This window comes from Haliotis rubra, unplaced genomic scaffold, assembly GCF_003918875.1.
Source record: "Haliotis rubra isolate DU_JTF1 unplaced genomic scaffold, ASM391887v1 Scf66, whole genome shotgun sequence".
Lineage (NCBI taxonomy): Eukaryota > Metazoa > Mollusca > Gastropoda > Lepetellida > Haliotidae > Haliotis > Haliotis rubra.
In genome coordinates this window covers 726531-742138 of record NW_025767368.1, presented here as the reverse complement: position 1 = coordinate 742138, position 15608 = coordinate 726531, and the positions used below count along the sequence as shown (strand labels likewise).

The following is a 15608-nucleotide window of genomic DNA, read 5'->3' as shown; positions in this document are numbered from 1 at the left end:
TAAAACACTGATCGAGTCTATATTTTGGATGTTCATTTCTCCCTTTCGTTCACTAGGATCGATCGAAACAAGGGTAATATTGAATGAGCTTGCAATAAAGCTGGCAATTTATGGCCAAAACGTCAGTTCATAATCAGGATCAATGGGTCAAAAGTATCAACGTTCTAAATATTCGTGCTTAGGAATTCCCAGGGATTTCGCATCTACTGTCGAAGTATACCCGTCAGCGTTTGCGTCATTTCCACAATACAATCTCATGGAAAACGTGTGAACGTCAAAATGTGTCGTACTCTCAAGCTCGGGGCGGTGGACTGGTAGACTTTTGAAACTTGGATAGTTGGACACATTTTGATTAATGGTGTTTGACTGTGTGCAAGAAGTCAAAAGCTGATCGCGTTTGCGTGTTAATGTTGATAAACCAGTCAGTGATCCAATCATGTGTTTAACATTTTGCATTGTATAATGATGATGTCAATGTTGTAAAAACAACTTTTCCACTTTGGTTTCATCCGGGGGACAAGGGTAGGGTGCTATCAGACTAATGATCTTTATCGAGGCGAGTTGGAGATTCGAAACCGCAATAAGATGATCTTGACAAGGTAATTAGTATAAGCCTCAGAACGCAGAGGCCCGTGAACCTGGTCATACATCGTCATCAGGTCACGGACACACATTGTCATCATGTCGCGAAGAAACAGAACGAGGTCACTGAGACACAGAACGAGGTCACTGAGTCACAGAGTCAAGTCATGGAGACACAGAGCCGGGTCATGGAGACACAGAACCATGTCAAACATTGTCATCATGTCACGAAGACACAGAACCAGGTCACTGAGATACAGAACCAGGTCGCGGAGACACAGAACCAGGTCACTGAGACACAGAACCAGGTCACTGAGACACAGAACCAGGTCATGGAGACACAGAATCAGGTCACTGAGATACAGAAGCAGGTCACTGAGACACAGAACCAGGTCACTGAGATACAGAAGCAGGTCACTGAGACACAGAACCAGGTCACTGAGATACAGAACCAGGTCATGGAGATACAGAACCAGGTCACTGAGATACAGAACCAGGTCACTGAGATACAGAACCTGGTCACTGAGATACAGAACCAGGTCACTGAGACAGAACCAGGTCACTGAGACACAGAACCAGGTCACTGAGACACAGAACCAGGTCACTGAGATACAGAACCAGGTCACTGAGATACAGAACCAGGGTCACTGAGACACAGAACCAGGTCAGGATACAGAACCAGGTCACTGGGTCACATGAACCAGGTCACTGAGACACAGAACCAGGTCACTGAGATACAGAACCAGGTCACTGAGATACAGAACCAGGTCACTGGAGATACAGAACCAGGTCACTGAGATACAGAACCAGGTCATGGAGATACAGAACCAGGTCACTGAGACACAGAACCAGGTCACTGAGATACAGAACCAGGTGGATGACAGAAGCAGGTCACTGAGATACACTGAGATACTGAGGATACAGAACCAGGTCACTGAGATACAGAACCAGGTCACTGAGATACAGAACCAGGTCACTGAGATACAGAACCAGGTCATGGAGACACAGAACCAGGTCACTGAGATACAGAACCAGGTCACTGAGATACAGAACCAGGTCACTGAGATACAGAACCAGGTCACTGAGATACAGAACCAGGTCACTGAGACACAGAACCAGGTCACTGAGATACAGAACCAGGTCACTGGAGATACAGAACCAGGTCACTGAGATACAGAACCAGGTCACTGAACCAGGACACAGAACCAGGTCACTGAGACACAGAACCAGGTCACAGAACCAGGAGATACAGAACCAGGTCACTGAGATACAGAACCAGGTCACTGAGATACAGAACCAGGTCACTGAGATACAGAACCAGGTCACTGAGAACAGAACCAGGTCACTGAGATACAGAACCAGGTCACTGAGATACAGAACCAGGTCACTGAGATACAGAACCAGGTCATGGAGATACAGAACCAGGTCACTGAGATACAGAACCAGGTCACTGAGATACAGAACCAGGTCACTGAGATACAGAACCAGGTCACTGAGAGAACCAGGTCACAGAACCAGGTCACTGAGATACAGAACCAGGTCACTGAGATACAGAACCAGGTCACTGAGATACAGAACCAGGTCACTGAGACACAGAACCAGGTCACTGAGATACAGAACCAGGTCACTGAGATACAGAACCAGGTCACTGAGATACAGAACCAGGTCACTGAGATACAGAACCAGGTCATGGAGACACAGAACCAGGTCACTGAGATACAGAACCAGGTCACTGAGAGACACAGAACCAGGTCACTGAGATACAGAACCAGGTCACTGAGATACAGAACCAGGTGAGATACAGAACCAGAACCAGGTCATGAGACACAGAACCAGGTCACTGAGACACAGAACCAGGTCACAGGTCACTGAGATACAGAACCAGGTCATGGAGATACAGAACCAGGTCACTGAGATACAGAACCAGGTCACTGAGATACAGAACCAGGTCACTGAGATACAGAACCAGGTCACTGAGACACAGAACCAGGTCACTGAGATACAGAACCAGGTCACTGAGATACAGAACCAGGTCACTGAGACACAGAACCAGGTCACTGAGACACAGAACCAGGTCACTGAGACAGAACCAGGTCACTGAGATACAGAACCAGGTCACTGAGATCAGGTCACTGAGATACAGAACCAGGTCACTGAGATACAGAACCAGGTCACTGAGATACAGAACCAGGTCACTGAGACAGAACCAGGTCACTGAGATACAGAACCAGGTCACTGAGATACAGAACCAGGTCACTGAGATACAGAACCAGGTCACTGAGATACAGAACCAGGTCACTGAGATACAGAACCAGGTCACTGAGATACAGAACCAGGTCACTGAGATACAGAACCAGGTCACTGAGATACAGAACCAGGTCACTGAGATACAGAACCAGGTCACTGAGATACAGAACCAGGTCACTGAGATACAGAACCAGGTCACTGAGATACAGAACCAGGTCACTGAGACAGAACCAGGTCACTGAGATACAGAACCAGGTCACTGAGATACAGAACCAGGTCACTGAGATACAGAACCAGGAACCAGGATACAGAACCACTGAGATACAGAACCAGGTCACTGAGATACAGAACCAGGTCACTGAGATACAGAACCAGGTCACTGAGACACAGAACCAGGTCACTGAGATACAGAACCAGGTCACTGAGATACAGAACCAGGTCACTGAGATACAGAACCAGGTCACTGAGATACAGAACCAGGTCACTGAGATCACAGAACCAGGTCACTGAGACTGAGATACAGAACCAGGTCACTGAGATACAGAACCAGGTCACTGAGATACAGAACCAGGTCACTGAGACACAGAACCAGGTGATGGAGACACAGAATCAGGTCACTGAGATACAGAACCAGGTCACTGAGACACAGAACCAGGTCACTGAGACACAGAACCAGGTCCTCACCTCACCTCACCTCACCTCACCTCACCTATAGGGAGTATGGGAAACCTGGTACAAACTGATGTAGAAGCTTTAGTGCGCGCCATGCTTTTCTTAGGAGACAACCAATACAGGTCTTGCTCATAAGAATGTGTCACCTGGCTGATTGTATGTCACTGTGCCCCATTGCGTGGATCGCTGGCAGGTCTGGCCCAGCCCGTTATTTACGCGATGTCGTTTAGCTAGAGCGTTGGCGCTGAAATACACCGAATATAGAAACGTGATTAATGTTTACGCACGGCTGTGCCTCGTAAAACTCATTTCACAGTGTGGATTTAATACTGGAGTACTATGACCAAAGGTTGACAATTCTAAATCGCTCCTTTGATGGGGTACCCGTTAAGATCGGGGTTAGAATTGGTCTTCAGCAACCCATGCTTGTCATAAGAGGCGACTAACGGGTGGTCAGGCTCGCTGACTTGGTTAACCAATACCATCGTATCTTAATTGTGTAATTCGATGTTCATGTTGATCACTGAATTGTCTGGTCCAGAATCGGTTATTTACAGACCGCCGCCATATAGCTGTAATATTGCTGAGTGCGGCGTTAAACAACAAACCAACCAGCCTTTGTTGGGTAATTACATTCTCCGTATCGAGTGAACGACTTGGGTTTAACACAGTATTCCAGTTATATTACAGTTTGTCAACTTATCGTCAAAGCCAGAAACAAAATCGGGGCGAGCCTGCATGATAGATTCCTGCCGTGCCTAGGGGACGCAACTGTGCACAGCCAACAGACAATTGTATGTGTATCCTCTTTTGTTACCATTCATTCAAACGCAAAGTTTGAACACAATAAGCCTGTCAGATACATCATCCTAGCCACTCTAGGAGTGAGTGAACATCGTGTTTTAAATCGCCTCTCGCGACATTCCAGGATTACCACAGCTGTTCCATACTGGCATGTACATGACTGGGTCTAAGCCAGTCGAACAAATGACTAACTTATTACTTTACATACACTAACCCAAACGAACTGTTTGTGAATATATGGTATGTCATATTTGTGGCATATCGTTATGAAATCATACACAGGGGCGTAGCTGACCAGTCAAATTTGGAGTGATTGCATTGGTTGGCAATGGCTGACGGGTGTATTATAGCACGGATGTCTCAAGCACCGTAGGGGCGGTGAGGTAGTCCCGTCACGCCGAAGACCCGGGTTCGATTCCCCGCCGTCATATTCCTAGAATATTGCTAAAAGCTGCGTAAAACTAAACTCACTCACTCAAGTACTGTAGTTGGATGAAACAACAGTGTTGACCTTGTTTGTGGTGTCATCTCGCTATCTATGGCGTGTTACCATTGTGTCTGTACCCCAATATGCCTGTCCCCTTATCAAGATACATTCACTCTCCAGTACGTTTCACGTATGGGTAAATGACACACAGATCTATCTGAACATAACTCACCTACGGCAAGACTTTGTTGAACGCCAGTCTCAAATATGCTACTTCACGTCCATATCTTTCATTTGTGTCAGTAGAATGTCACCAAACAATATACCCAGTTGGTGAAAAGAAAGTGTACACCCATTTTTGAAACGGTTGTTCCATGGTGATAAATTCGAATCGGAAGTCATAGATGTGTTTTGAGTCGATAGTTTGCAGTGCTGTGCTGATAACGTCATTGTTTTTCTTTGTGAAATCCAGTTACCAAGCGTATATTTTATTTGCCCTTCAGTTTATATTAACAAGTACTGGTAAAAAAGAAGAGTGGAACTAGGAACTGCATCGAGATTTCCTACCCCTAACAAGGTGTTCCTCGAGGAGTTGTAGTCAATGATCGAGATCCGATAACACAGGTGAACTGGGATAACTAATATGGAGAATTATACGTGTTACTTTCAACTATGTATTTAATCGACAAACAATTATTAAAAGCAAAATCAGCTGCACAACTCGTAGACCATGAGAGGTTTGCTTGAGTGGGAATTGCCACACGATATAAACGATTGAATAACTGACGAGTACAAAAATAATTAGAAACTCTTAAGGTGCTTCCAACCTATATTGGAAAATTAAATGTGAGCTACATATTTGCAGAGGAATATGGAAATATGTAACTGATAATTTTCAGTGTTTCCCCACAAAAACATAAACTAAATCATATTCCGCGCATAGATCGCCTTAAGTTTTAGAGTTAACCGGGAGCAGTACTGCAGTAAATAGGGTTTTACGAAATTGTGGACTGTTTATCCCAGTTCTGGTCGCTACAAACGTGGTCCCGCCGCGACCCCATGCCTGATGCATCGGTTCACGGCTACTTGCGGCTGCTGCTTCTGTCTTGGATGAATTCGTATCGATGTGACGAACTTTCATCATTTTCATCCTTGGTCCACCATGGACTCCCTCGAGATGGTTGTTTGACCTTGGGCAATGTGTTCCACTTTTGAACTGGACCGTGTAGTCGAGCCAGTTTACTGTGACTTATTCTCTTCTACTGATCCATCTTATTAATCGTATGTAATAGTGCATATTTATAATGTGCACAAATCCACGCTCGTAAGCATGCTCCCATCGCTACATTAAAATACGTACATACTATATACAGAAATAAGAAAAGTTACAATGGAATAGATGCATAATATGTAAAAATATTAAGAAAGGCAATTGATGACAATATTGAGTAAAGGGGTATTTATTAATTGATATTTGATTTAAAAGAGTACAGAGATTCTGAGTGTTTCAGGTCAAAGGGGAGAGAGTTCCACAAAGGGGCAGCGCTTGTACCCAACTTAACTCACACCTCCAGCCAAAAACCTCAACATCGTCGACGAGGAGTGCATCTGTTCGCGGATATCTGATTGGACTTCCAGCTTGTAGGAAATCCACTCTCGAAGTCGTGACGCAACAAGCCTTGGTAGAGCCGAAGTGATGCATCGGGAATCAGTTAGCTGCAGTCCTTATCCAGCTTTCAAAACAGATGCTTATTCCTAATATTGGCATTGCACCATCTCAAAACACACTCCCGTCATAACCTCTGTACATCATCTATGCTGTTTCCAATACCAGCACAGACTGTTGCCAGGTGGTAAAGGGCTCCCGATGCAAACACTACAAACAGATCATTGATCGTTCAATAAGAACCTGAAACTCAAAACATGGATTCCTGCGGTAAGAACTCTTGAATCAGAACCTACCCCCCCAAAAAACCTAAATCCTCTTTATGTAATCTCATCAGCTGCTCCTACAAACAAGTCTGTTGACATGCTGTACAAGGACGCCAGATGCTACATCACAGACATATTATATAGAACGCACTATCAGAACTTTGTGTTAAAACATGTATCCTGGCGGATATGGTAATGAAAAATCCGACTGCAATTGTTATTGGTGTACCTTGTTAACCATCATGTATGGCGACAGGACGTATTGACCGTGGTCGGTGTGGAAACACAAGCCAGGATGTTCAGTCAGTGTACACATTGATCCCAGTATTGACCCAAGCGTTGTATATAAGTGTCATTCGTTCAGTAAACATAAACCGCTTATTACACACAATTTTCTGGTTACGTAACCAGTGTCATACTTAGGACAAGTTGGAATATCATTACAGTAAAATCAGGCTCCGGCATTAGTTACACAAGACCGGAAGGAAAGCAGGGTGTGGACAGATTCCAGATACACAATGGCGGTCGTAACACATACTGAAATAAGTGATTGAACGAGTTTAGTTTTACGCCGCACTCAGCAATATTCAAGCTATATGGCGGCGGTCTGTAAATCATCGAGTCTGGACCAGACAATCCAGTTATCAACAATATGAGCATCCATCTGCGCAATTGGGAACCGATGATATGTGTCAACCAAGTCAGCGAGCCTGACCACCCGATCCCGTTAGTCGTCTCTTACGACAAGCATGGGCTACTGAAGATCAATATTCTAACCCGGACCTTCTCGGGTTACTGAAATAAGGATCGGTTGGCAACAGTGTGTGGAAGCATCCAAACGCATATCTTTACTCAAGTTCCCAACAACGGATTCGCTTGTTTGCCTCGTTTTACCTCGATTATTTACCTTGTATTTACCTGACTGGGCGTGATAAGCCCTCATTTATTTCACTCTCAGAGAACACTGCTCACCTGTTGTTTGATTGTCATTGTTCTCGTTGGATTAACTGAAGGGTTGCATGCCAAAACAACCTAAGTCATACGTAGGTTGTTTTGGAATAATAACAGAGGTATACGCAGCTTGAGAAGCTCTTTCCTGTGATTATAAGGTTGTTGGAGTATGTTTTACAGTTTTCGAGAAAATAGCTTTTAAAATAGGATACTCAGTGCCAAAATGACCTAAGTCAGACTTAGTTTGTTCTGTCAAGCAGTCCTTCAACTACAGGTAAACAGAGCAGAGCTAAGACAATCCAGCCCCTAACACAGGTTAGGCTCACTGACATGGATGTGAATACTGAACAACAGGACACGGCTATTTTACAGTCATATAAACTGTTTATTCACTTAAAGCAATGTGCTCTGAACCTATCCAGCGGTTTAGCTGTCAGGGAAGTACATACAATCCGACTTGCTATATGAATGTTGATATAGATATCGATAGCCATGGAGATGATATTCAGACAGAGAAACATTGCTGGCTCAGCATAGATTGTATAGCGCCGTTATATATTGAGTTAACAGCGAGCACAGAAACACGAGTGACTTGTTATACCAAGACAAATGACATAAAGGACTGACATTTGAACCCGAAACAACACATAGCTGGATAATGTAGGTTACTAATGTTTACATTTTTTGTTTTAAGTAATTTTGGTTTACAGTGATTAATCCTGATATTCTTATGCTAATCGTATGATTACAAACGTACTTTTCTTTTGATCAAATCAAACCACAAGGGGACGTGTAAATGAACTTCTCTGTTTGAAGTCGACTCGCGTCCGTTTGAGCGCTGAACAACTTGGTCTTCAAGATGTTTCATCAAAGAGTTAGTGCAGGTGATTGAATTGTTGGTATTGTAATTAAGGTATTGTATATAACGCCCTTCGGGATTTTAAGTCCAAGTAAAGGGAAAGAAAATAAATTCAAGAATCTCAAACGGTCAAAGACACTTTAACAGTGAAATTTAATCGAAGTTGAACCGAGATAAGGACATAAAGACAAAGGCCGATTGTCACTACCACAACCAGACATAACTCATTGCGAGGTAACAGAAAATATTTTCATAAATCCAAATTTAATAGAACGCTGATACTGATCTGGTCAAAACTCCAGATTATTTATTTGCAAGCGGGAATATTGACTGGTTGTTGGTAGCAACATTATGTCGAAACCATCTGATTGAAGTTTTGCATATGACAGGCCTGGATGTCCAGGGAACAGGCACACCAGGCAGCATCGATATTCCACAGACAAATATACATCTCATCATGCAACGCGGGCATGACGAGCCCTAACCGTGGATGGTTATCGAGTATTCCAACTGTTGCCGGGATGCACAGCTTGCCAACATGATGGCAAGTTTATAAGTATCGGTGATAGTCAGATACTGTCATTGAGTCTCACGTTCAGACAACTTTAAGGTTCGAGTGAGACGCTGTATCTGTGGTATTCAGATCATCCTTGGTATCAGCATGGTGAGTAGACTCACATGGGGCCCGAACTCGGAATAAGTCACGCATACATGTACATACTATCATGTCACTCTTAGAAATGTGTGGGATAGACATTTATATGTGTAAACAATTATATGTATACATGTATTCACTATCACTTACCTTTTAATTGTGTATAACCAGGGAGACTACACAATGACATGTGCACAATCTTCTCGTGTCATCATCGGGGCGGTGGAGTAGCCGAATGGTTAAAGCGTCCGCTCGAACCCAGTTTCGATTCCCCACATGGGTACAATGTGTGAAGCCTATTTTCTGGTGCCCCCCGCCGTGATATTGCTGGAATATTGCGAAAAGCGGCGTAAAACTATACTCACACCATCTGGTATCACCAGTCAAATGTTTAATTGAGAGACGTGACTTGTCTGTAACATAGGTGTCTGTTAAGGACGTATCTTGTGCGTCTGAAGGACCATTCTCATCATATAAACATATATAAAAAATGACTGAGACTGGACATGTTCCTATACCTCTCAGGTATAAAACCAGTTTCCTAATGGCACTGATTGTAGTTTTATAAACAGATGAAAGAAATATAAAAATATGTACATGAGAAACGTGTGTCTCAAATTCTTCAAGGAATCTATTCATGTTGCGTTATTTATTAGATTTATGTCCAAGGGGCAATGCTACTGTCCATATTTGGCATGGATGTAACCATGGACATTAAGAACGATAATGACAGCATTTGTTGAGCATGGCCGACGAGACACGTCACATACATGCGACCTAAGTTCCCCGGGTTCTGTATCTGTCACATCTGTGAGAACATTGATTTACAAATGACATTCAATATTACCTTAACTCATGATTGGGATATTAGACATACACATCAGCAGTGGATATGTGTACCACATTGTAGTTTGAAAGCATAGATGTACCGAAATTACTTGACTGAACCAATACAGATATGTGATCTTGATACATTCTGACGTCCGTGTGAGGAAGGCATGTTTACTGCTGTTAGAGTATGGGGTTTCGACCAACCGGGAACATTGTGAAAGGAAACTGAAGGTAAAACCAGTAATCCGGATTTCACATTAGTTTGTGTTGAAAGGAGTTGTTCTCTTCCAGAGGGAATGCTTATCAATCCACGTGGGGCAAGCCGGATGTCAAATGGGCAATGCATGCTGGGAGCTGTACTGTTTGGAGCACGGCATCCAGCCCGATGGACAGAGGCCTTCAGGAAAGGCTCTCGATGACGAATCCTTCAACACCTTCTTCAGCGAGACCGGCTCTGGAAAGCATGTACCGAGGGCCGTGTTCGTGGACCTTGAGCCAACTGTTGTAGGTGAGTCATTACCTCGTCATGAACAATATGAGTGACGGAATTATTTATCAAAAGTTGCACAGGTGGTTTATTGATGACTTGTAATTTCAGACGAGGTCCGCACCGGCACCTACCGACAGCTGTTCCATCCCCAGCAGCTAATCACCGGCAAGGAGGACGCAGCCAACAACTACGCCCGTGGCCACTACACCATCGGCAGAGAAATGATTGACGTGACCCTCGACCGGATCCGGAAGTTGGCAGATCAGTGTTCCGGTCTCCAGGGGTTTCTTGTGTTCCACAGTTTTGGGGGAGGCACCGGGTCTGGATTCACTTCCCTCCTCTTCGAGCGACTCAGTGTGGAATATGGGAAAAAGTCCAAGCTTGGATTCTGTATATACCCAGCCCCGCAGATATCAACAGCTGTGGTCGAGCCGTATAACTCCATCTTGACCACCCATACAAGTCTAGAGCACACAGACGTGTCCTTCATGGTCGACAACGAAGCCATCTATGACATCTGTCGCCGTAATCTTGACATTGAAAGGCCAACCTATACCAACCTGAACCGTCTGATTGGCCAGATTGTCAGTTCCATCACCGCCTCGCTTCGGTTCGATGGCGCTCTGAACGTGGATCTGACGGAGTTCCAGACCAACCTGGTGCCCTTCCCAAGGGTGCATTTTCCTCTGGCGAACCTTGCCCCAGTTATCTCCTCCGAGAAGGCCTACCATGAGCAACTGACTGTAGCTGACATCACCAATACTTGTTTCGAGCCTGCTAACCAGATGGTCAAGTGTGACCCCCGTCACGGCAAGTACATGGCCTGCTGTCTCCTGTACCGAGGTGACGTTGTTCCAAAAGACATCAACGCCGCTATCGCCGCCATTAAGACCAGAAGATCAATCCAGTTCGTCGACTGGTGCCCGACTGGGTTCAAGGTCGGCATCAACCATCAAGCACCAACTGTTGTCCCTGGTGGTGACCTGGCTAAGGTGAAGAGAGCCGTCTGCATGTTGGCAAACACCACTGCCATCGCAGAAGCCTGGGCACGTCTTGACCACAAGTTTGATCTAATGTACGCCAAGCGAGCCTTCGTCCACTGGTACGTGGGTGAGGGTATGGAGGAGGGAGAGTTCTCCGAGGCCCGTGAGGACTTGGCTGCCCTGGAGAAGGACTACGAGGAAGTTGGCTGTAGCACTACGGAAGATGATCAAATAGAGGGAGAAGAGTATTAACGCCAGAGTACCCTGTCCGCGCTTTTACCTAGCTTGTTACCATGGTTACTTACTATATCACTTTAAGCTTTATCAAAAACACGACACGATGATACTGTGATTGCAAAAGGATATAAAGGGCGTGTGTATTTGTTTTGAAAACGCTAAATTCGGTAAAACGTAAATATATATTTTTTTAAGTATAAGAGGAACTGTTGTAAACCATGGTTGCTGCTGCTGCTGCTTCTGCTTGAGATCTTCTCCTGAAGTTTACAACAAAGGACTAAGTTACATAATCATGATAATTTGTGGCACTTCAGTCCAACAAGAGCGTGGAAATTGGTAATCTGTTCAGAGTTGTGTCATGATCCAGTGATCATGTATACGAATCATTGTTTCAGACTCCGAATCCAGCATTTACGCTGACCATTATCATGGTGTGTAGGCACCAATGTGGTAAAGTGGTAATTGAACATTGCGTTAAACGCGGCATTAACCCCTACTTAAACTCATGCTGAAACAATCTTAGACTGAGCCCATAACGTTATTCTGTAGAACTACTGTAAGGGTAAACTCATGCTGAAACAATGTTAGACTGAGCCCACAACGTTATTCTGTAGAACTACTGTAAGGGTATAAAGAATTATAGCCAATCTGAGGCAGGTCATCAAACCATCTTACATTTATCTCGAACCTTGTGTACAATCTGAGGCAGGTCATCAAACCATGTTACATTTATCTCGAACCTTGTGTACCTGACTTTCATCTGTTCTTTGTTTATTATGCGTAGAGCTCTGATCACGAATCAGTTGAAGTTTAGCAACGTCGAGCTCGGACAGTCCTTGGATGGGTGACCGTGTTGGCAGCTTGACTCCTGAGAGTTTCTAGGACTACAGTCCTGCCCCACAACGAAGCACATGTGATACATGTGGTCTCACCCTAGGCAAGTGAGTTTGTTCAAAATTGCCTCTGTTCACCCAGCCGAAAATGGGCACCCAGTTGGATAAAGCCATGCGACTGTAACCTTCTAGCGCCTAGGGGCGGTGGGGTAGCCTATTGGTTAAAGCGTTGGCTCACGCCGAAAACCCAGGTTCGAATCCCCACATGGGTACAATGTGTGAAGCCCATTTCTGGTGTCCCCCGCCGTGATGTTGCTGGAATATTGCTAAAAGCGGCGTAAAACCAAACTCAGTCAGTCAGTTCTAGCACCTAACAGGCAGCTTGGGTTATCCGGGGTAATAATAATCAGATTCTGATTACAGCGTCCAGTGAGCAACTAGTCAGTTGGATACTAGGCGCTATATAAATGAGTTATTATTATTATTGTTATTAATTATGTACTCAGAAATATACGGCGGCGGTCTGTAAATAATCCAGAAAATCCAGTGAGCATCGATTTACGCAACTGGGATACAATTACATGTGTCAACCGACACATGCATGAACCAAGTCCGAGAGCTTGACACCCGATTCTGTTAGTTGCCTCTTTCAACAAGCATGGGTTGATGGAGACCAATTCTAACCCGGTTCTTCACGGGTACATCTGGATTACGTAGTAACAAGCTGTCCTGAACCAGTAATATATGGCAACGAAAGTGACACTTGAATCATCGAGTGGATGACTCACGATTTAACTGTAAAGGAATTGACCAGTGAAGAACTCTTAAAGCTCTGGAACATCAACAGGTCCCGGTTACAAAAAAACCTTGATACTGCCCATAACCTGAACTTCCTTCTGTCTATTCAGGATGAACTCTACTTGGCGAAATGCAATACTTCCAAACCATCCCAGTATTTATAAGGAACGCAAGAAAAAAACAATTGGATGTGAAGCTAAATCCTTTTCACAAAGGAAGGAACGAATGTGTTCACAGGTATCTTCGTGATATTGTGTTGTTGTAGTTAGAAATGATAGTCACATGATGCGAATGGTTTCGTATTGGAAAAGGTCCGATGTCTGCTATTATTCCTGTCGTGACACATGACCCTTCGCCAGTCCGACTGTCCTGTTGTGTGTGTTAATAGAAATGCATCAATATGTCAACTGGTATGTTTTGACTAATATGTGTATCAAGGCCATTTTGATCCACACTGTAGTGAAGGATCAGGGGTTTGACAAGGTAAAACACAATGGTAAGGGGGAAATAGGAAGCAAGAGATGACGACTGACAGGGACCTGTATTCCTACCTCTTTGGAATCTAAATTATTGAGAACTGAATTTGAACATTGGCACGTTTTGGACTATGACCACACCAAGATGTACGCTAATGTGTCATGCAGTCTGACTTCCTGGGATTGGATATTTTCTCTATTTGACAATGAAGAAGTAATCCACGCTTATTTATAAATTTAGCATTAGGTCATGAACCTGCTTCTTACACTGCTCTTGAAATTCGAAAACAATGTCTCATTTCATGTACGTGGTACTTCAGTACAAGGTTATTTCATAAATCTATAATTACTAAAGGTTAGTTGTTAAACATGGACAAAGGATGTAATGTTTGCTTATCTTTAGAAATTCTTTTCCTTTCTTTTATCACTGTGGGTCTAACAGTACTACCTTTCACTATATTCCTCGTCTTTTGAGAAGAGAAATTTTGTGACCTTAGAATTAAGTATAAATTCAAGAGGCAACAAGGCAACAACGATTTTTCAAAGATATTTGCAAACATTATTCCATCGAGTGTTGACGGTTTTAGTTATTCTCTATATTTCCTGTCCTTATATACCAGTATTTACTCTCAACCATCACACCCATGCTGGTAGTTGGAGTCAACGCATATGTCAGAAGAACCCATCTGTATGTCTACACGTATGTAATGTCGTGTGTTAGGGTATATACTAAGCATGGGTACTGTGTAACACAGGGCGCCGTTACCTCTGTCCAATATAAAACAGAGGCCATTGTATTTGCTCCACCTAATATTTTTCCAGAAGTGTCCAGTGGAGGGTTTCCGTATTGGAGAAGAATCTGTTCCATTTTCTCACTTTGATCTTGGCGTATACTTCGACTGATCTCTAACCATGGACGATCACATCAGCTATCTATCCAGAACTTGCCATTATAACATCAGGAACATTGGTGCTATTAGATATCTCCTACCAAGGAATGTCACTGAGACCCTCATGCGATCACTTATTGTCTCGTCTCGACTACTGCAGAGGCCCCTTTGTAGTATCACTAAATATCAATTTCAGCAAAGAGTGCAGAACACTGAAGCAAGGGTAGTGAGTAAAACTAAGCTATGAGATCACATTCAACCTGTCCTCGAATCTCTTCACTAAGCTATGAGATCACATTCAACCTGTCCTCGAATCTCTTCACTAAGCTATGAGATCACATTCAACCTGTCCTCGAATCTCTTCATTAAGCTATGAGATCACATTCAACCTGTCCTCGAATCTCTTCACTAAGCTATGAGATCACATTTAACCTGTCCTCGAATCTCTTCACTGGCTACGTGTAGAAGAGAGGATGTAGTTCAAACTTCTGCCACTGACATACCAGGCTGTTCACATCTCTCCATGCCTACAAACATCTGTCTACCAGCCTACACGAAGCCTACGCTCTGCTGATCAGTTTCACCTTTGTGTTCCTTCCTACAAGTTAATATCGTTTGGTGCCAGAACTTTACAGTATGCGTCAGCTGTACTTTGGAACTCTCTTCCCTATGATCTGACATGCTCTCCCTCACTTGACATTTTAAAGCTCATCTCAAGACCTATCTCTTTGGGAAATATTAAAATTGACTTGAACTGTTGTATGCGCTTAGGGCATGCCCATGAGGTGTGGAGATCAGCGCTATACAAGTGTCCTGATTATTATTAACATTTATTATTAACATCAAACATCTGGTGTTCTTAGGTGTGACCTAGATTTCCACCTGCACACTGAATGCGTTGATCATATAAGTACAGGTGTGTGGACCATGCATGTTATAGA

At 43.8% G+C, this 15608-nt stretch overlaps 1 protein-coding gene and 1 long non-coding RNA gene across 2 annotated transcripts in view; one reads left to right on the top strand and one right to left on the bottom strand.

Annotated features, from left to right (window-relative positions):
• Positions 1–15608, bottom strand: part of LOC124257362 — a 21046-nt gene extending 5438 nt beyond the window's left edge. Inside the window, exons 1-2 of the long non-coding RNA XR_006893255.1 lie at positions 15127–15608; positions 8418–8421 (exon numbers count right to left, since the gene is read on the bottom strand). This is a non-coding gene — a long non-coding RNA (uncharacterized LOC124257362). The remainder of the gene's footprint in view (positions 1–8417; positions 8422–15126) is intronic.
• LOC124257361 (tubulin alpha chain-like) lies at positions 9009–12134 on the top strand. The gene is made up of 3 exons (XM_046691405.1): positions 9009–9138; positions 10252–10468; positions 10559–12134. Exons 1-3 carry the CDS (start codon positions 9136–9138, stop codon positions 11683–11685), a joined length of 1347 nt encoding a protein of 448 aa, XP_046547361.1. The 5' UTR covers positions 9009–9135; the 3' UTR covers positions 11686–12134.